The sequence below is a fragment of the Chrysemys picta genome, chromosome 4 (genome assembly GCF_011386835.1).
Source record: "Chrysemys picta bellii isolate R12L10 chromosome 4, ASM1138683v2, whole genome shotgun sequence".
NCBI classification, from domain to species: Eukaryota; Metazoa; Chordata; order Testudines; family Emydidae; genus Chrysemys; species Chrysemys picta.
In genome coordinates, this window is record NC_088794.1 from 147,880,195 (window position 1) to 147,902,561 (window position 22,367).

General features: G+C 47.4%; 1 protein-coding gene across 9 annotated transcripts in view; it reads left to right on the forward strand.

The window, feature by feature from the left end:
- Nucleotides 1-7,547, forward strand: part of TXNDC16 (thioredoxin domain containing 16) — an 82,963-nt gene extending 75,416 nt beyond the window's left edge. For 7 of the 9 annotated variants that reach the window (XM_008168592.4, XM_008168593.4, XM_008168595.4 and 4 more), the window contains 4 exons: nucleotides 1,396-1,534; nucleotides 1,962-2,122; nucleotides 3,607-3,797; nucleotides 7,071-7,547. In XM_008168592.4, the coding sequence (XP_008166814.2) occupies nucleotides 1,396-1,534; nucleotides 1,962-2,122; nucleotides 3,607-3,797; nucleotides 7,071-7,363 (784 nt within the window). In that variant the 3' untranslated portion in view covers nucleotides 7,364-7,547. The remainder of the gene's footprint in view (nucleotides 1-1,395; nucleotides 1,535-1,961; nucleotides 2,123-3,606; nucleotides 3,798-7,070) is intronic. The other 2 variants (XM_065593932.1, XM_042841372.2) reach the window with 1 other exon arrangement.
- Nucleotides 7,548-22,367: the final 14,820 nt, after the last annotated feature.

A 22,367-nucleotide genomic window follows, 5' to 3' on the forward strand; every position in this document is an offset into this window, starting at 1 on the left:
GGCAGGCTGCCTTCGGCGGCACGCCTATGGGTGATCTGCCAGTCCCGCGTCTTTGGCGTACTCGCCGCCGAATTGCCGCCGAAGCCGCGGGATCTCCCGCAGGCATTCCGCCGAAGGCTGCCTGACTGCTGCTCTCACAGCGACCGGCAGGCCGCCCCCTGCAGCTTGCCGTCCCAGGCACGCGCTTGCTGCGCTGGTGCCTGGAGCCGTCCCTGCCAGTCTCAGTTGCTAAGTTTTCGCTTCCTTGTCATCTCACAACCTTGCTAGTTCTCTACCCCCAGAATCGTCTGGGGCAGGCAAGACCAAACTGCTAATGTAAAAAAGAAAAAAAAAGGCAGAACCTCCCCTTTTTCAGAGTAGTGTGGGGGTGTGGAGAAAATGTTCATCCCTCTTCATTCATCAGAAAGAAGCAAAAGAAAAAGTCTCCCTCTCCGTTTTTTCCCCTTTGTAGGTTACTTTTAGCTGATTATTTCTCCCCGGCTTCCTGTGCAGAGTGGGCCTGATCCAAATCCCATTGAAGTCCATGGCTGTCTCTCCAGACCCCATTCCTTCAGCCTTCAAAAGGGCATCAATCTCCATTTATACCCTGGGTCCCACGAGTTTCTTTTGTACCCGTGCTATAAATCCATGTGGCTGGGAACCAAGAGAAGGGAAGCCCTTTTCTAGAGTTTTAAAGCCACCGGAAAACTTTGCCCAAATCCTTGTTGACTCTGCTGTATTGCAGCGAGTGGCTGCTGGCCATTTCAGTGTTCAGCCACAAGGCGCTAGGTGGTTCCTTTGTGCTGGTAGTCTGCAGTTTTCCCATTGGGGCTGGTGAACATAGACCCCCATGCCGGCCGTTATTCAGCCGACCGCTTCATCGCATGCTCACCATTAAAGCCAATCAGGGCCTTCGAGCTCACTCCGGCGAGGGGCCAAACAGCCGGGGCCAGATTTTTAAGGGGATTTGGTTGTCTGAAGAAGCAGATCGACACCGAGTAGGATTCTCAAAAGCACCGAGGCGCCAGACTCCCATTGACATCGGCGTTTGCAGCCTAGAGACCTAGCTGCATCTTTTGGTGCCTAAGTACCTCTGCCAATCGGGTTCTCCATGCTCAGTCCACCAGAGCACGTAAGCACATGCTTGGCTTGAAGCCTAGAAGGAACCCCACTGGAGGCAGGGCCAGAGTGAGGATCACAGTGGTCCCTTCTGACTTTAAAGTCTCTTTGCTGGATCCTAGCGTGCTCAGGATCTTACAGGACTGAGACCCTGATGACTTCAAGTCTCTCTCCCTCCCCAGCATTTCCCTACGGTGCACTTGATCCAGTCCCTCAGGACATACACAATGCGTTGCAGCAGCGTTTGCGTGCGTAAGATGTGGCATTCCATGGTGGTAATAAGCCATTTTCCTGTAGGGCCCGTAAATATGCCGTGCCTCTTCCAGCGCTGCTCCTAGCGAGGCGTGAAGATCACAGAATAGATAGCGTCCCGCTATCAAAACAGAGTGCCCCGGACATAGTTCAGACCATCAGGTCCCAATTACTGGAAACATTTGTAAGTATAATTGCGGCTTACGGTAAAAATAAATGCACTTTCTCAGTTACACGGGGAGTTCATGAGATCCCTCATGACCATCTGCGATGTGTTCAGAGATGTGTTTAAACAAGTTTCCTGCCGTGAGGGCAGGGGACTGGACTCAATGACCTCTCGAGGTCCCTTCCAGTCCTAGAGTCTATGAGTGCTGGGAGGGTGGTGCCGAGGCCTTGCACCGTTCCACTGGAGAGGGGTGAATTTCACACCCACATGCCTTGTTAAGCCCGCTGGATTCATGTGTCTGCATTTCCAGGTGTTTTAAACATGTCCATAATCTGAGCAGCTTCCACCCAATGTATAAATGGCACCACTCCGTAAAATTAACCCCTGCGTTCTTCTGGCCTTGATCCTTTCACTCTAAAACCCATCTCACTTTGTTCTCTTGCAGCCAGAAATCACAGTGGAAAATCTCCCCGACTACTTGAGCCTGGAAAAACCCTTACTCATTTTGTTCAACGATGGAGGCCTAAATCGAAGAGTGAGACTGGAAATGTTGAGTTTGGCGAATGGAAAGGGCCACGAGGCGTTTCTCGCTTGCTGGATGAACCTGTGAGCATGAAAAAACATGTTTGCTTCTTTCCAGGACCTAGCTCACAGCATGGTTCTGCAGTTACTGAAAACACCATCGAGCTCGTTTTTTAACCCGTTATTCAGTGTGGGGATCATGGCAAGGCTGGAGGTCCATTGCAGTCCTAGTCCATATTCCTAGGCTGACGCTGAGTTATTTAGTAGTGATTAAAGCCCAAAGAGCCAAGTGCAGTCAGAGTTGAATGATAACTGCCAGTGTTCAAGGAAAAGTACTAAACTATCAATTGAATCCTATCCTTGTTCTTATAACTGATGCTGCCCTGGAGTTTATTTTTCACCCATAGGAGAACAGGGTAAATGAATTCTTGCTGAAGGAGTTCATTTGATAGCTTTTACTTTCTGAGTAACTAACGTGAAAATACTCATGAACAATGCAATGAAGGGCTGGGTATGGGAGAGAAAGGAAAGTTTTCAAAAGAAGGAGCGAAAGAATTAAAGCAAAAGAAGGGACCGTCCCCGCCCCCACCATCAACCAAATTATGAAACAGAGCAAAGATAACAGCCAAGAAATGCAAAGTTGCAAGAGGGAAGATTTTTAGTCCCTCCCCGACATGTATTTTTAATTGTTCCATCTCTGAATGTTTTTCTCTTCCCTGAGGTGCCAAAATCAATGAATCGGAAAGTGCTCTGTGTACTGAGAACTGTATTGCGGGGTGGGGAGTAATTTAGTGGATGGGGAATGCACTTTTTTTTTTTTTAAAGGGCAAACAACCTGATTGCCAGCAATGTGCAGTATATAAGCGCCCCTTGAATTTTTGGCCTTCTCAAATTCTCCCTGCCCCCGATCCTCCACTGCTCTTTATTTAAAAATAAAAATCACCTTTTTGGAAGGAAGAAGGGTCGTTTCAAAGAGGAAAAGGTTGTGTCGTTTAAATGGCTAGACCAGGAAGGAGATGCCTGTTTGCTTTATAGCTAGTAAAATGCATCCTCTTCTAGGGTGAAATTCACTGCTGTGCAGAAACCCAGCTCCTAGGCAGCACTCGTAGTAGGACTTATGTGGTTCATAAGACTCATGCTTATCATCTTATAGGAGTGAAGTCACCCCTTCCCTCCCCCCCCGCCTCTAAACAGTGGGCCACACGTTCTCCGCATTAAATGATCACCCTCACACAGACACATTAGGCCTGATCAAGCTGAAGCACATGAGTAATCTCAGGGACCTCAGTGCAACTGGCCACATGCTTGAAGTTAAGCACAGGCTTAAGTGCTTTGCTGGGTCAGGGCAGAGCACTCAGCACCTCGCAGGATCTACCCTTTGCTGCTCATTCCTGTCTAGGGTGACCAGATAGAAAGTGTGAACAATCAGGACAGGAGGTGAGGGGTCATAGGCATCTATATAAGAAAAAGCCCCGAATAGCAGGATTGTTCCTATCAAATCGGGACATCCTATTCCTGTCTCGTGGCTTAAGTGTTAGTGACCAAGTTCAATCGGATCTGTTCTACAGGAAAAACACTCCTGTAGGCCGAGGCGTCCTGAAGGCATATTTCAGCACTCCACCTCCTCTGCCTCTTCTTGCCTGGGTGAACCTTCATTCTGGCGGTCAAGTATTTGCATTTCCTTCAGACCAATCTGTCACCGAAACGAACATCTTGTCTTGGCTCGAGAAATTAAAAGCCGGGCTCGAGATTCCCAGCAGTAAGTATGAAGGCTTGTCGGATGTTTCTAGGCACGGCGCTCAATTGTCTGTCATGGTTATTTAATGATGGGAAAGTTCAGTTTTTCTGTGCTTGAGCCAAAGCACAAATAGTCCAGCCAGAAAAGACTGCTCGGATTCTGCAGTCTGAGGTGCTGTGCTTTGCGGGACAGCTGGGGGGGGGGGGATTGTTCTGAACTGCCATCAGTTTTCTGCAATAATCCACAAAACTGTATTTGACGCCTGTTACTGAGAACTGGGCTTTCTCAATGCTGATTGCTAATGAAAAGCCTCCTGCGTCTGCCTCAGCTCTCATACTAGGAACTTTCAGTGCTAGGCGTGCAGCCTTCCCGTGCATTTACTGGCAAAGTGCAGTATCGGTGGAAAGGGATCTGGTGCCTCGTACTGTAAATTCTTTGAAGATGGAGTATTGTCGTTATTGGTAACTGTGCAGTGGCTTGTGTGACTCAGGAACTGAGGCGGAAAAAGCCAAAACGCTTTTCATAAGTCGTCCCTACAACAATTTCAGACTCACAGTCACTAAACTAACACTCAACTTTGGAGCAATGTGAAATACAAACCTGGTGGATTGTTAATGACACTGGGGCAAAACCAGGTGTTTTCTGAGGAGATAACCTAGGGCCTGATCCAAACCCCATTGAAGTCAATGGAAAGACTCCAGTGGGTTTTGGGTTAGCTTCCTAGTGGCCAATAACAAGATTGTGGACATCCCTTTTTAACATCCCATGTGTTGTCCCCAAATCTCTTTCCCTTCACAGCTAAAGACATCTCTACATGCCCATCTACATGCCCATGTACTCTGGGTAGTTTCTGGTAAGTGGAGTCTTTTTCTCCACTGGAATAATTCCTTAGAGATCTTAATTTCCAAACCATTTCCAGTCAGTGTCTACAGAACCAACGGCGATATTCTTTATACTACGGTTGAGCTCAGGATAGCACCTGGATCCTATGGCGATAGGTGTAGTGATGGGGCTGATTGATAGCGGGGATGGCACAGGCAAACAGGAGATGGAACCTGAGTGCTAACATCTAGCTCCCTTCCCGTACGACTCTTTCCAAACTAAAATTTGGATAAGCTGGTTTGACTGGATTCTAGAGTGCTTGTTTAAAGCCAACTTATCCAAACCCAGCAGATGTTGGCAATGTCAGTGCGACTCACACACAGCAGCTTGGACAAGGGGACACACTTTCTGCCAACGTTCTTGTTGAAATACACGTCCCTTTCTTCCGTCGCAATAGTTCAGAATTTGAGACGTTTTGAGAAGTGCTAAACCTCTGGAGACGGTTTGCCAATTTGTCCCCCTCTAGTGGCAGGGCCACATATTAGGTTTATGAGTCTGCTACTGCTTCCTGGTAGTAGACTGGTTGTTGGTGGAGATTGAACTCAGGACAGGGCTTCTACTTCCTGAGCTAAGAATTGATGTGTGCACCGTGAGGCAGCGGCATACTCATAAACCTGTTACGTGGTCCGGCAACTAGAGGGAGACAAAGCTCCACACTGTGGTAATAGGTGAAGCTTTTGTGGTAATAAAAGGCCCTCAACAACTGCATCGAATTTTAGTTTAGAAAGAGTCTGAAGACTAATTTATCTCATGCTTTAATCCCACAAACTATAGACTTACCATTGAAAACATACTTAAGAACCTGTCTTATCTAATGGAAACAGATTCACCTCACTTCCTTTCAGTAGTTTTCTTGGGCAAGATAACGATCTCCTACCTCCTGTTGTCAGCCGAGTAAAGCTCAATTTCTCGCCTTTCTGTCCAATCTCCCAATCTTGTTAGGCCCTAAATGACACCAATATCATTCAATCTTTTGTGTTTCCCCAGCTCCGTGCAAACAATCTGAATCTGCTCACCTGATATTGAAGGGATCTTTTCTCTATCGCGTTTCATTTGTCATTCATTTCACATCCAGCTCATGGCAGGACTGGGGCCTTCGTGTCGAATTCACCCGTGGGCAGAGTAAGGACAGTGTCCCGGTGATGTCCCACATAAGCCCTTTTCAGCCTTTAAGTCCCAATTTCACCTTCTGTGCATATGTTTATGCCTTGCATACTATATTTCTGTTAGGGCATTTGCCTTTTGTAGAAACCTCATTCAGCCGTACACACTCAATTGTTTCTTAATTCAGGCCCCAGTTCAACAGAGCGTTTAAGCACATGGTTAAGTCCCCAGTGAAAGCTTTTTTTAAAATATTATTGTTAGAGGTGTCCCAACTGCTTCATATGGCAGATGTGATTTCTGCCTCCTCCCTGTTCAGCTGTGACATACTAATGCACCAGAAGGAGATTTCCTTTGTACTTAGAACAAAAGATTTGTCTTAATACTAGTCCTCTCTTCTATAGTCAAAACAATAGACAAGACATCCACTGTCCACCTTTTTCAACATTCTTAATGCTGAAGGTGTAGATTTACAAAGCAACTTTCATGGTGGGTGGGTCCAGTTTGGCTCTAGTCAAATAAGCTCAGCGTGGTTCCCTTGTGCAGCAATTCTAGAAGAGCAAAAATAACTTTGAAGCAAAGAGCTTTATTTGCGCACATAAGAACATAATGCACAATACATAATACACATCAAACACAATACACATAACACATGATAACCAAAGCCTGTTGGTTTGCATTAAATCTTTCTAGGGACAAAATGATTTGAAGGACGGGGATAAATGTGATGCAAAGCTTGAAATTTTTTTTTTTAAAAACACAACTTTTGGGGGAAATGGAGATGTTTTGAAAAAACACCAGTTTCTCCGGTGCAAAACAAGAATATGGTATTTAGAGTCCTGTCCCTTTAAAACTCCTCTAGCCCTTTGGGAACTTTTTTACGCTCACAGTTTTACGCACTGGACTTCACCTTGGAGGGCAAGAGATCTCCTCTACTACAGGAGGAATTGAAAAGGGCCAGGACTGCATATTGTGTTTATTAAATGACTGTATTATTGTCCTCAATTTGAAGGCCGTGTTTAAAGAAGAAATCCAATTTCAAAAATACAAATTCTTTCCAGCCATGAGAAAAACCAATGTCCCAAGTAGCTAATGGAAACTGTAGTGAAATTGTGATTTCCATTACTGACTGAAACTGCTCTGGCCAAACTGTTATGCTAAAGAGAGAAATGCTAGGCCCTGGCCTGGACTGAGAATCGCACAGTGAGGGGTCCATAGGGTCGTGCAGTTCTCAGTGCAAGATCTGGGCCTACCTGCCATCCGTTGTGTCCCAACCCTCGGTCATTAACTTCTGATTGTGTCTCTTCTCAGCTACTTTGTCTGATGAAGCCTGGAAGCCTCCTCTTCCTGCTTACAATTTCTTACGCATGATGGAGGCCACCCTGCCTGAATTCACAGTGCACACAGTTTATAGTCGTGGTGGTACCGAGGACCTGCAGCAGGCAGAAGAGGTCTCTGAAGAGAAGTCGACGGTCCGAGAGGAGCAGGTGGAAGAACCGGGGCTGGAAGCAGAGAAAGGCCAGTCGCCAGGGAGAGACTTGCGTGGCACGGTCCCAAGGCTCGTAGGAAGAGAGAAGCCGCCCAAGCGACACACGGAGCTGTGATGGCCAATGATCAGCCTACGGGTGCTAACGAAGGCCGTTAGAAGGGTGGCCAGAATGTTTCACCCATGCCGATCCGATCTTTAAAATGGTCATAGCGATTCTTTAAAACCAAAAGGGATGTGGTTGTGTGAAACTTGAGTGAAGGCCGCAGCAGGATTACGGATTAAAGCCCGATTTCCAAGCCGATCAAGCGCAGGTCATTTTGTCTAGCGCTATGATCTGAGTTACCGCAGCCAGGCTCTGAGAATGTTCCTGGCTGCTGCGGGAGCATCCATCAGGTCACCACTTAAATCTCACCTATTGTATTGCGTTTCATGGTAAATCAGGAAGGGAAATAGCCTAGCGTTCTGCATTTTGCAAGCTGATCAGGATGTGTGAACAAGCTAATTCCTATTGCTGAGGGCTCTGTCCATACACCAAACTATCCCAGTCTAGTTAAAGCCATAGTGTATGTGCAGTTATACTGGTATAAATGTGATTACGCCAGCATAAGGCACCTTTACACCAGTATGACTGTGTCCACACTAGGGGTATGTCTACACTACCCGCCGGATCAGCGGGAAGTGATCGATCCACCGAAGGTCGATTTATCGGGTCTAGTCTAGACGTGATAAATCGACCCCCGAGCGCTCTCCCGTCGACTCCAGTACTTCAGCACCACGAGTGGCGCAGGTGGAGTCGACGGGGGAGCGGCAGCAGTCGACTCACCGTGGTGAAGACACCACGGTAAGTCGATCTAAGTACGTCAACTTCAGCTATGTTATTCACGTAGCTGAAGTCGCATAACTTAGATCGATCCCTCTCTTCCCCCCCAGTGTAGATCAGGCCTGTATCAGGAGCTGTACGGATATAACGATGTTGGTAGAAAAATCGCCCCCCTCCCAGAAATAGTGACATCGGTACAAAAGCTGCGTGTGGCACTGGCCTGAGAAAAGGAGAGCCGAGTGGGGAAGACAAACACACTGGACTTCCCAGGTCTTGACTTTCCCCTGACATGTTTGTGTGTGACTGCTAGCTCTGCTCAGCTGAATCCATCACCCTGCTGTTTCTGAGCAGGGATGGGGCCGGACGTAAAAACTGGCTGGCTCCCTGCTGGCTGATTGCCAGCAGCTGTCCCCAGTTCCTCCCGTGATGACTAGTCAGGGGGCTGCGACCTGAGCAGACTAGGGCGGGAGAGCGCGGAAGGACAGCCATTCAGAGCTGTGCAAAAGGCATCAGGGTTTAAAGGGAAGAGTCTGCAGTGACCCAGGCTGGACAGCAAAGGTTGCTACTGATGCCGGGAGATCTGTTTCACATCCTCTCCCAGACTGGGAGACTTATTGCCCAGGAAAAAGGCAGCATCCCTTTGGCGCTTGCTTCCCTTTTACAATCAGCGATGGTGGTGATCTGTGTTCCCTCTAAGGGGCACAGCTGCGCGGGAGGCCGCACACTTAATTAGCAGAGCCGCGCAGGCGTGCACATTGTACTCAGGGGCCTGGCCACAGGTGGGCTTGGAAGATGGCAGTGGGGTGAGGTGGGGACTGGTGATGGGAGAGCTTGGGGTGTGCAGGACTGCGGCAATTCCCCGACCCCCAGGGCTGCAGCGAGGAGAGAGGCACCTCTCCTTCCCAGCTCCGGGGCTGTGGCTGTGGGGCGAGACGTCTCTCCCTCCCAGCTCCGGGGCTGCGGCTGTGGGGCGAGATGTCTCTTCCCTCCCAGCTCCGGGGCTGCGGCTGTGGGGCGAGACGTCTGTCCCTCCCAGCTCCGGGGCTGCGGCTGTGGGGCGAGACGTCTCTTCCTCCCAGCTCCGGGGCTGTGGCTGTGGGGCGAGACGTCTCTCCCTCACCACTCTGGGGCTGTGGCGATGGGGTGAGGCGCCTCTTCCTCCCAGCTCTGGGGCTGCGGTGAGGGGGAGAAAAACTCTCCCCCAGCCCAAGTGCTGCTGTGGGGAGAGAGGGCTGGGAGGAGTCCTCTCTCCATGCTGCAGCCCAGGGGCAGCCTGCACCCCAAACCCCACATCCCTGGCCCCACCCCAGAGCCTGCACCTCCAGCTGGAGCCCTCCCCCCGTGCCCCAACCCTCTGCCCCAGCCCTGAGCTCCCTCCCAAACTCCAAACCCCTCAGCCCCACCTCCACCACACATCACCTCCATATTGGTGCACATAACAAAATTAATTCTGCACATGGGTGGGAAAAATTAGCGGGAACATTGATGGTAACATTCATTGGTGGGGCCTAATCCACAGGGGCTACTCATGAGCACGGGCTGCAGGATCAGGCGCCTGGTAGGTTTGGGAAGAAGTTTAAGGCCTGGTCAAGACCCATTGAAGGCCGTGGGAATGTTTGTGCACTGGATCAGCTGGCATCAGCTTATTTCAACAAACTGCCCTTGGAACAAGCCCTCGACACCACTGGGCTCAATTTCCCAGTCTCCTTTATAGTGTTAACAACAACAAAAAATGCTAATCAGTTGCTCAGAGCATTGTAAACGCTGGGTTTTTCCAGACTTGCATGCTGCCTAGGTGCCCAAGTGATGGGAGTTATTTGAAATGCCTGGGTAGAGAGAAATAGACCTAGAGCCGTTTGGTTTTCTCAAGGGCCCTGACTGGAACGGACCATTTCTTGACCTAGTTTTGAAGGCAGGCTTCAAAGCGGAAGTTTCTTTTTTTCCCCCCAAGGTTGTATTATAAATCTAACATCGGCCTGTCGATTAATTGCAGTTAATTCATGAGATTAACTCAAAAAAATTAATCGCGATTAATCGCAGTTTTAATCGCACTGTTAAGCAACAGAATACCAATTGAAATGTATTGAATATTTTTGGATGTTTTTCTACATTTTCAAATATATTGATTTCTATTACAACACAGAATACAAAGTGTACAGTGCTCACTTTATATTATTATTTTTATTACAAAAATTTGCACCATAAAAATGACAAACAAAAGAAATAGTATTTTTCAATGTATCTTTTCAATCCCATAATGCAATCTCTTTATCAGAAATGTGCAACTTACAAATGTAGACTTTTTTTTTGTTACGTAACTGCACTCAAAAACAAAACTATGTAAAACTTCAGAGCCTAAAAGTCCACTCAGTCCTACTTCTTGTTTAGCCAATCGCTAAGACAAACAAGTTTGTTTACATTTACGGGAGATAATGCTGCCCACTTCTTGTTTACAATGTCACCAGAAAGTGAGAACAGGCATTCGCATGGGACTTTTGTAGCCACCATTGCAAGATATTTATGTGCCAGATATAAAAATTTTATTAAAGCTAATGTTAAAATTATATAATACACATTGAGTTGAGAACAGTGTGTCTGTACATCCGGGTATAGTGCTTAGATAATCCACAGGTGCAAAGTTTGTTTAAAAACTCATAAGATACATATAGTACATAATCTGCAATAACCCAAATTCAGATGAATAAATTTACATTAAGTTATACAGAGAGTTGGTTGGTTGCTGGTCATGAGCCCATGTGGAGTTCTCTGCTAGCAGCAGGGAGAGCTTGCTGGCATTAGCCACTATACACAGAGTTACACTCCAATAATTGTCACATTGGGCACTGTTGAAATCTAAGTGAGTTTTACTGTTGACGGTAGTGGGAGCAGGAGTGGACCCTTCACCGCCCCCCGAACAAGGCCCCATACGCTGCTCAAACCCCCAGGCTTATGGAGGCTTTAAATTATGCCCAGTTTAGGCTTTTTGCTATCATGAACTTCACTCTTGGTTCATAGGCACAACCAGTAAGGGAAATTCCATCCACTGTTCACAGCTCTTGGAGAAAAACAACAACAAAGGATTATTAAGGTGCCTATGCCAGAAATCTTTAAACGGAGCCAAAGGGAATGAAGGCTATTAATATCCCTTCTTTGTCTAATGCACATTTAATAGCAATGCAGCCTTTGTGTGGGAGCAGGTAAAAGTTTTCATGACAGCAAATGACCCAGTACAGGTATGTTGTTGTCTTTTATCTACACCAGATTGAATCTAAATACTAAAATCTTAGGCTGGCACTATTCATTTTGGGCCAGATCCAGGAAATGTCCCTGTGCTAAATGTTAAATCGAGATTGGGTGTCTTGTTCTGGCTTGTTCTGAAGTTATTGGCTTGGTTCAGGAATCACTGAACCAAGCCTGTGTTATGCAGGGGATCAGTCTGAACGATCACAGTTGCTCTAAAATCTAGGACTGACTGCTCGGGTGAGTAGCCGTGCTGTGGGACTACTCACCCGAGTAAAGCTAACCATGTGCAGAAGGGTTTGCAGGATCAGCGCCCTGAGTAGTCCCATTGAAGTCAGTGGCAGTTTTGCCTGAGTGAGGAGCACAGTATCACATCCTAAAACAGGTTAGATTATTCAATTTAGTTTGGGATTTTTACCTGAGAAGCTTTACTGAGTTTTCCGACACCAGCAGAAAACTTAAGACCAGACAGATCCGTGCATACAGGAGAGAACTCATCAGATGTCTGATGTATACGGCTGCAGTGTTTGGTTATCATCAGGGTGCTCACAGTTCTCTTCATCAGCTGACAAAAGGGCTCTGGGTTACATTCATGTATTTGCTTTGGGTCTGAAGCAATCCCGGGGAAGGATAACAGATGGACACAGCAGCAAGAGAAAAAAATCCTCAACAAACCCAATCCATTCAGGTGGATTTGAGTGAAAAAAAAAAATACTGTGTTTGCAGGAAAAGGAAGAGGTCTTGAATCCTTAGGGTACATCTACACGGCAGTGTAACCCCAGAGTCCAGACTCAGGGTCAAGGCTAACTCCCCTTCTGTCTAAACACAAATCACACTAGTCCAAGGCTCGGACCCGGCGTCCCAGGACCCCCCAGGGATGCAGGGTCTGAGCCTGAGTCAAGCTGGGACCCAGGGTTCTAGCCGTATTGCTTCGCAGCATAGACATAGTCCCACTGGACTCGTGCTCTGGGAGTCTGCCAAAAGTGTCCCACACGCCAACTTTCTTTGTTCTCTGGACAGTCAACTTTGGTGGACAGTCAAGTTTTCCCATGCTGCACCACGAACAAAGGGCTAGAACCACAGGCGCCAACTTTCCCCGGCGCCGGTGGGGGCTCGTGTCCCCCTGCCCTGCCCCCATTCCAATCCCTTCCCCAAAGTCCCCGCCCCAACTCCACCCCCTCCCTGCCCCTATTGGACCCCTTCCCCAGATCCCGGCCCCGCCTCTTCCCCGAGCACGCCGCATTCCCCCTCCTCCTCCCTCCCTCCCAGCGCTTGCCATGCGAATCAGCTGTTTCGCAGTGCAAGTGCTGGGAGCCGGGGGAAAAAGTGGGGACGCGGTGCGCCCAGGGGACGAGGCAAAGCGGAGGCGGAGGTGAGCTGGGGCAGGGAGCTGCCGGCGGGTGCTCAGCACCCACCAATTTTTCCCCGTGGGTGCTCCTGCCCCGGAGCACCCACGGAGTCGGTGCCTATGGCTAGCATGGCCCCCCATTTGGGGAGGATGCTAGGAATTCTGGGATATGAGTGGTTGGACTTGGGCACACATAATGCAGTGTAGATGCAGGAGCCCTAAGTTGGGACCCGGGGTTCAACAATTCCTAACGGGGGTTACAAATGAGTGGAGGTGCTCAAGTTTTTAACAAACCCAGCGTCGGCTCACTCAAGTTCTGCTATTCCCGGGCTTACATTGCAATGGGATAGCATTAAGATACAGAATGAATCCATGTCGTGCTTCAAAACGGAAGTCCTTTTCAGGTCAGTGTACATGTCAAGGGAATGGAATGAGGCTGTGTGTATTGGCTTTGTGTGACTGTGTGTATTGACGCATTTAAGTTAAATGAAGCACAACTATAGTGAGCATCAATTCTATCCGTTTCCTTCTCAGACATTGAATATTAAAGTGTCATTTCATCTGTTTAAGCTGCAGATCTGTATTTTCCAGGATGTTGTGTTGGAGAATTGCATGTGTAGGGCATTGTGACTTGATGTTATGTGCGCCTGAGACACGTGATATTGACTTTTCAGGTCTTTTCACTGAACACTTTTTTCTTTTTTGACGGTGTACAGTTTACTGGGACATAATAAAGCTGGTAACTTTCATCCAGTCGGGAGCATTCCTTTGTGTATTTGAATTGAGATGAAGGTAAGAGTCGGAGGATAAAATACATAATATGCAAAAGGGATGATGTGATCCTCATAAAATGAAAATCAACTTACTTGGCAAAAAAAGAACAGGAGTACTTGTGGCACCTTAGAGACTAACAAATTTATTAGAGCATAAGCTTTCGTGGACTACAGCCCACTTCTTCGGATGCTGTAGTGCACGAAAGCTTATGCTCTAATAAATTTGTTAGTCTCTAAGGTGCCACAAGTACTCCTGTTCTTTTTGTGGATACAGACTAACACGGCTGCTACTCTGTTACTTGGCAAAGCTATCTAACAAAGTCCCTCCAGCACCTGATTGGTCTGTTTGAGTCTCTGGGATCAAACACCGTTTTGAGCCCATTTGTTAGACATTTGAAAAGGCCTCCGCTTGCTTGTACAATTTGGTGGGGATTTCTTTTCCAGAGACAGGCAGGGGGAAGCAGTTGCAGAAGCACTTGTTCCAGGAAGGAGTGATAATACTTAGCACTTCCATTGTGCTCTCCATGTTTAAAGAGCTTTCCAGGAGAAATTGGTTGGGGTAGGCATATCAAAGGCATGGAAAGCATCAGCAATCCCAGGCTTCCTTTACTCTGGCATATGGTGGCTGGTTTTGCCCTGTGGAAAGAGACAGGGAATTGGAGTGCTATCAATCACCTTCTCTACATGTGCATTTTCATCTTTTCTCTCGTAAACGGTCTGGACATTTTCGATTAGTTGGACCTGCTGGTTCAGCCTCAGTGGAGGAAATATAGGCTGTTTTTTGTCCTCCTTTGAGTTCAGACGCCCCCTGCAGTTTTGCTTTAGCACTGCCCCCGGATCCCAATTTGCTCTGGGAGAGCACCTTCCATCGCAAGAACCAATCGTGTCAAGCCAACCTGATAGCTTTCTTTGGCAGGCTAGCAAGACTTGTGGATGGGGGGAAGCGGTAGATGTGGTATATCTTGACTTTAGGAAGGCTTTTGATACTGTCTCGCATGACCTTCTCATAAGCAAACTAGGGAAATACAACCTAGATGGAATTACTACAAGGTGGGTGCACAACTGGTTGGAAAACCGTTCCCAGAGAGTAGTTATCAGTGTTCACAGTCATGCTGGGAGGGCATGTCAAGAGGGGTCCTGCAGGGATCAGTTCTGGGTCCGGTTCTGTTCAATGTCTTCATCAGTGGTTTAGATAATGGCATAGACAGTACACTTATCAAGTTTGCAGACAATACCAAGCTGGGAGGGGTTGCAAGTGCTTTGGAGGATAGGATTAAAATTCAAAATGATCTGGACAAACTGGAGAAATGGTCTGAAGTAAATAGGATGAAATTCAATAAGGACAAATGCAAAGTACTCCACTTAGGAAGGAACAACCAGTTGCACACATACAAAATGGGAAATGACAGCCTAGGAAGCAGTACTGTGGGAAGAGATCTGGGGGTCACAGTGGATCACAAGCTAAATATGAGTCAACACTTGCAAAAAAAGCAAGTATCATTCTGGGATGTATTAGCAGGAATATTGTAAGCAAGACATGAGAAGGAATTCTTCCACTCTACTCCACACTGATTAGGCCTCAGCTGGAGTAGTGTGCCTAGTTCTGGGTGTCACATTTCAGGAAAGATGTGGACAAATTGGAGAAAGTCCAGAGAAGAGCAACAAAAATGATTAAAGGTCTAGAAAACATGATCTATGAAGGAAGATTGAAAATACTGGATTTGTTTAGTCTGGAGAAGAGAAGACTGTGAGGGGATGTGATAACAGTTTTCAAGTCCATAGAAGTTTGTTACAAGGAGGAGGGAGAAAAATTGTTCTCCTTAACCTCTGAGGATGGGACAAGAAGCAATGGGCTTAAATTGCAGCAAGCGCGGTTTAGGTTGGACATTACGAAAAACTTCCTAATTGTTAGGGTGGTTAAGCACTGGAATAAATTGCATAGGGAGGTTATGGAATTTCCATCAGTGGAGGTTTTTAAAGAGCAGGTTAATTAAAAACTTCTCAGGGATGGTCTAGATAATAGACCTGGAGGAGCGCAGGGGACAGGACTAGACGACCTCTCGAGGTCCCGTCCAGTCCTGCGATTCTGTGATTCTATGATAACTGCTTTCCAGAACAGAGAGCCTGGGAGTGGGACCTTGAAATGAACTGGAGTTTCAGTACCTGGGTTCTGTTGACCTTCCCCTTTAAATTGGTCTGAGGAATCCGTGTGGTGAGTCTGTATTACATTCTATTCCCTAGCCCAGCCCAGCCCTGTCACCAGGCCTACCCATTGTGAGATCAGCACATCCCAATTACTGTACAAAGGATACCGGAGCTTTGCTTTGACTGCATTGGCCTCCTGCTGAGATCCCAACTCCTGCATTGGATAAAACCACTTTAAAACAATGGAGACCGTTGTACACAAGTGAGATTTGCGTTCCACCCAATGAGCTGGAGACCTCTCCCCATTGTTGGCCTGGCTGACTCAGCAGCACTTTGCATTTCTGTCTCGCTTCACGGACTGTCAGGTACCGTTGCTTGGAGGCCTTAGAGATCTCATGCCAATGGGAGATGGCGAGGAAGTCAAATCTGTCCCCCTCCTCTCTGCCCAGCTTTTCTGAACCACAGGGGAGTCGCAGTGTAACCATGTGGAGCAGAGCTCCTTGCTTGGAAGGGAAACATTACTCCACATCAGCCTACTCCCTTTCCCCATCCTGGAGGCCTCTCTGATCCCAGATCCTTCACACCCCTGCTTTTGGGTAGAATATCTCCCAGTTGCCTTCTACCTCGTTCTGCACCATTACTGCTAGGGTGTCCATCTCTGCTCACAAGCCGGCTGTGCTATTGGCACTGTTGTGGAAAATTGACCACACGGTTGATTTTGGATTAGATCAGCCCGAGGCACCTTTATTGATTACAAGCGCGCAGGGGGGTAACAGCTCTAAGTAGCTGCCCCCCGAGTCAAGGAACACGCAAGCTTTTTAAAGCTTAAAACCGCAGACAAATTACACATACTTCCGTATTAATCACCTTATTTGGAATACATTGCAAAATCAATACAGGCCAAAAGCAAAACCAAGCGTCTCCCCCACTAGGCCCCTCCTGTTACTTACTGTCTGTTCTTTTGCGGTCAGCGACCTTTTTAACACAACTGTTGCGGTTATATATTTCATAAGCCTGGCTATTGCAAATTATGCTACTTGGGGACTTTTTCACTCTGCCCCCTCCTGCCTTTTATACACACTAAGCCATTGTTCTGCTTTGGGGATTTTTCCTACAAAAACAGGCTCGGTCAACTCTTTAGGTCTGTAAGCTTGACCAGAGTCCTAAGGCCCCCCCCTAAATTTTCCTTTACAGCACCATCATGAGCTTTGCGATGCCAGGGAAACTATAAAACATAAGAATGGCCATACTGGGTCAGACCAGTGGGCCATCTAGCCCAGTATCCTGTCTTCCAACAGTGGCCAATGGCAGGTGCTTCAGAGAGAATGAACAGAACGTCCATTTCCAGTTTCTGGCCGTCAGAGGCTAGGGCCACCCAGAGCAAGGGGTTGCATCCCTAACAATCTTGGCGGATCGCCATTGATGGACCGATCCTTCATGAACTTACCAACTTCTTTTTTTGACCCCCAGTATAGTTTTGACCTTCACAACGTCCCCTGGCAACGAGTTCTACAGATTGGCTGTGTGTGGGGTGAAGAAAGACTTTCTTTTGTTTGTTTGAAACCTGCTGCCAATTAATTTAATTGGGAAACCCCTGATTCTTGTGTTATGAGAAGGAGTAAATAATACTTCCTTATTCACTTTTGCCACACCATCCATAAGTTTATAGACCTCTATCATATCCTCCTTTAGTTGGCTCTTTTCCAAGTTGAAAAGTCCCAGTTTTATTAATCTCTCCTCATATGGGAGCTGTTTTAGACCCTTAATCCTTTTTGTTGCCTTTTTCTGAACCTTTTCCAATCCCAATATATCTTTTTTGAGATGGAGCGACAGAACTGCACACAATCTTCAAGGCGTGGGCGTGCCATGGATTTATATAGTGGAAATATGATATTTTCTGTCTTATTATCTGTCCCTTTCCTAATGATTCCTACCATTCTGTTCACTTTCTTGACTGCCGCTGCACACGGAGCAGATGTTTTCAGAGAACTATCCATGATGCTTCCCGGATCTCTTTCTGGAGTGGTAACAGCTCGTTTAGACCCCACCATTTTATATGTATAGCTGGGACGATGGTTTCCAAGGTGCATTAATTCGCATTTATCAACACTGAATTTCATCTGCCATTTTACTATGCACCATTGAACGTGGTATACGCCATCCTGGCTCAGTACAGGGGGATGGACGAGGTGATCTTTTGAGATCTCGTCCAGTCCTACATTTCTATGAGTCTATGGCCTAGATCTCCCCTGTGCCAGCTGAATGCCTGGCATGCAGAGCCGGCATCCCTGGGGAGGAGGAAGAGATGGGACGTGGAGAGTAAAAGAATGAGAAAAGAGGGAAAAGTAGGAAGGAGAGTGGGGCGGGGATGTGGAAGGATCATGGGTGTTGGAATAAGGTGCTTATTTGTGTCCAGAGTGCCACTTTGCTGTGGGTGCTGGGCTTCTCAATTAACCCCTTCCGGGACAGCGTGGCAGGTGAGCAAGGAATGCCGGCTTAACAAAGGGATTTTGCACCACCGGCACTTTACTGTAAACGGAGTTACAGATCTTTGGAAAAACAACAAACAGTCCTGAGATGCCACCTCCATGAGTCTGACCTCACCCGTTCTGGGAACCTGAGAGACCTGGTCAGTATTTCAGGTTTAGGCAGACTCCACCTGTCTTCTCTTTCCTCTGCCCAGTCTTCTGGCAGGTGGTGGTGGGTGCCCCCCACCCCTCCTTCACAGAGAGCATATCACCCCTAAATAGAGTCTCTGATCTCACTGGCCATGTGCTCAGGCTGAGAACTTCTCCCAGCCAGGAGAATTGTTTGTTCTTGTGGATGGGCCATTAGGGAAGAGACAATCAGTGTTGATGGCCCTTGATGGGTCTCCTCACTCCTTCTGAGCAGGAGTCAGGCCAGCCTGCTTCGACAACGCAGACTGGCAGTGAACACCAAATGGCCAACACAAAGCAACACGGAGTTCACAGTTCGACATAGACCTCCTCCCTCTGTCACATCACCTATTAAAGAGCCTGATTTATTTCTATTAGCTTAGCAGAGGGTGACCACAGGGCAAGTGTGAAAAATTGGGATATTTTTTTTGGGGTGTGTGTGTGTGGGCATAGTTGTCCATATAAGTCAAAGCCCTCTAATAGCAGGATGGTCCCAATAATATAGGGACCTCTGGTCACCCTAGCTTAGCACATCTGAGTACTAGAGATCTTATCAGATAACTAGGGACAGATCAGTGTCAGCCTTCCCCGTCCTGTTTTTCTTGATCTTCAGCAAGCAGATATCACCTTTCGCTCAGTACCTCCTTAAGTAAACAAACAGTGACTTGCATATCATTTACAGAATGCTTTCCTAGTAGACCTACCGCTATAGCCAAATTGTTGTGTTACAACTGATTGCAGGGGGGGCCGGGGAAGTCCATGTTTGTGGCAGGTGGAGCCCGCCCACCCGCCAAGAAACTGATTTTGATTTCTAGCCTAGCCATGACTGCACAACAATGGCCAGAGGTGAGAAGCTCTAACCCATTGACTGATATCAGCTGGTCTTTCTTTCCTTTGCCGGCCTAGGTTGATAATATGGGCCCTCCCATCCAAGCACCTCAAAGTGCATTAGACAGAAACAGGAAAGTGCATCTGCTCTGTTTTCCTTTGGTGATTTTTGTTTGTTGACTGACCCTTTTTAAGGTTGCTAATGTTTAGATTAATGGCCAATTGACCTGACTGTGATAAGGTTCTTCCCCCAGAATCAAACGACCCAGAATTCACACTATGGAGTTCAATATCTTGTGGGGAGTCTCGGGATAGATGACAGGGACACTCACACTGAGGGCAAAGTAAAATCTTAGATACTTTATCTCTATGGATAAAGCTAGAATAGACCCAAGCCACATAGCAAGATAGAGATAATATAGGATCAGGGTGATCTGTGGTAGCATTCTATGCACAAGCTCTTAGAACTGCATACGCACACCCTTAGCTGACGACCTTGTGATAGGAGACAAAGGGATCAGCCCTGTCTCTGGCATGCCACAGTGTCCAATGGTCCAAGTTCCCCAATGAGTTTGAAGGGCCAAGTAGTAGAGAAACAGCCGGCAACGGAAGAGGCCCAGGAAAGAACAGCCCCAGGCCACATGCTGACTGCCCTGTTATAGGGCCAGAGCATCACCTCCTCATGCTTAGTCCTCTATGCCCATATTCAGCCTTTTCACCAATGTAATACTGAGATGTACTTATTCTATAGGTTAACATATTGATACATGTGACTGCCATTTTAGCGCATGATGCTACCCGTCACCCCTTGCTTAAGCGGATTTGCGGTTATTACTCCCCTGTTCCTTGCGGTCGCACTGCCTGGAACATTCTAACTCCTACCATCGAGCAAGCTCTCCTTAGTTCCCAAAAACGAAAAGTGACCATTGATCTGTGTCCAGGGTTATGGCCTACTTAACCACACTTATGCTAACCTATGCTCCAGCTAATATCTTACAGGCTACAGGCCTGCAGCGTTCTTGCATTACAGCAAATATAACAGAAGCAACTAAAAAGCAACAGAGGGTCCTGTGGCACCTTTAAGACTAACAGAAGTATGCATCTGAAGAAGTGAGGTTCTTACCCACGAAAGCTTATGCTCCCAATACTTCTGTTAGTCTTAAAGGTGCCACAGGACCCTCTGTTGCTTTTTACAGATTCAGACTAACACGGCTACCCCTCTGTTACTAGAAGCAACTAAATATCATAAAGGCAAGCCAGTGAATATAATGGGCCCAGCGAATATAATGGGCAAGCGTGTACATGTTTTTAACCTTGGTGATTATTGTTCAGTTTCCCAGTTAAGAGGCTGGCAAAGATGAAAGCCAAAGTCAGTTTTCTTTTGTTTCATCCACAAGTTACTCATGCTTGTTGGATGGTAGATGTATACGTTTCCTCCAGCTGCCCTGAGAGTGACCTAACACCTGAGCTGCAGAGATGGCGGCTGCTTTTAGGGACAAGAGACAATTGAATGTCCAGCCCTGCTTGGTCCTGGAGCTTTGGAACCGGCTTATGATGCTCTATGTTGTTCTGCCACGGAGTGGCACCTGTGGAGAGCAGGCAGTTTGCAGAGCCTGTATTGGATGGTGGCTGGATGGGCTGTTAATAAACTTGTTCTGGTGGTGTTCAGTAGTCTGGCCCCTGTACTTGTTTAGGAGGCCCTGGCTGGTGCTTAAGTGGGGGTGGGAAGGAGTCCCCCTTTGTCTCCCCAGCATCAAGAGGGATGAAAGTTGTGGTCCAGGGAGGGCCAAGGAAAGCATTGGTTAGCTTAGGTCTGGCCCAGACCCTGTTGAGGCCTGTGTTAACTGGTAAAATACTATTTATAAGGGGAGAGCAAAGGATCTTCTGATCTCTGTGTCAATAGGGTAAAAGAACCAGCTGCATCACATTGTTGGCGCATATTCAATTTGTGCTCCACTATAACCCCCAGATCCTTTTCAGCAGTGCGACCCCCCCAGCCTGTTATCCCTCATGTTGTAACCGTGCCTTTGATTTTTTTCCCCTTCCTAAGTGAAGTACTTTGCTCTTGTCTTTATTGAATTTCATCTCAGACCATTTCTCCAATTTATCAAGGTCATTTTGAATTTTCAGCCTGTCCTCCAAAGTGCTTGTGACTCCTCCCGGCTTGGTGTCATCCAGAAATTTCATAAGCACACTCCCCACCCCATTATCCAAATCATTAATAAAAATGTTGAGTAGTACTGGATCCTGGACAGACCCATGTGGGACCCTCATTAAATACACCCTCCCAGTGGGACAGCGAACCACTGAGAATTGCTCTTTGAGTACAGTTTTTCAGCCAGTGGTGCACCCACTTTATAGTAATTTCATCTAGACCACATTGCCCTAGTTTGCTTATGAGAATACTATGTGGGACTGTGTCAATCCTTACTAAAATCAAGGAGGGAGACAACACCCTCCTGGCCCCCAAACTTCCCCAAAACATGGGGTGGGGAAATTTCTTCCTGACCGCTACAGGTGACTAGCTAAAGCCCTGAAGCATGAGATTTGAAGGCCATAAGACAGGCTGTCGGGGAGCTACTCACATATCCCTGATTCTCTGCCCACCCCTGTCCTTGGCTTAGTTTGCATCTTACAGGGTTCTCAAACCTAGGCCACATGGCAACAGTCCCCAGGGGACTGCTAGCTGGGTATAGCCACAGTGCAGCATGCTGTGACCAGGCCACCTCACTGTTTCTCTTCACCCCGTGTGGGAGGGCGACAAGGGGGCCTGGCACAGGCTACACGTGGCTGCATGTTTTGGGTTCAACATCACTGCTCAGGGTCACTGTGAGGATAGTTGGTGGTTTTATGGATGTGGCCGCCAGAGGAAAATTGTACCAGTTCTGGAGACTAGAGATGTGCCTGATGAAGGTCAAAGTTCTGACCCAGAAGTAGATCCCAAGTTTGGAGATCCTAGTATCCCAGGTTTTGGTTCAGGCCTATCTTTCGGGGAAACAGACACTCTTTCAGAGGATGTGTAGTGAATCAAGGTCTGTAGTTCAGTGATGATGACTCATCATTCCTTGATAATACATCCCACTTGTAACAGGGAGGCCGCTAACATGACTCCCCAGCTGAGCTTGAAGGGAGAGCTTGGAAAGGCAGCCAACTGGGTCACCCATCCTGCCCTCAGAGACCTTCAATCTCCCTGAGAAACAGAAACAGCTCATAGCTGAGGTTAGTCAACCACCATGTGGCTTTCTTGTATTGACGGTTCACAGCCTGTTCACTCCATTTCCTCTGGTCAGCACTGGAGCTGCCCTGGT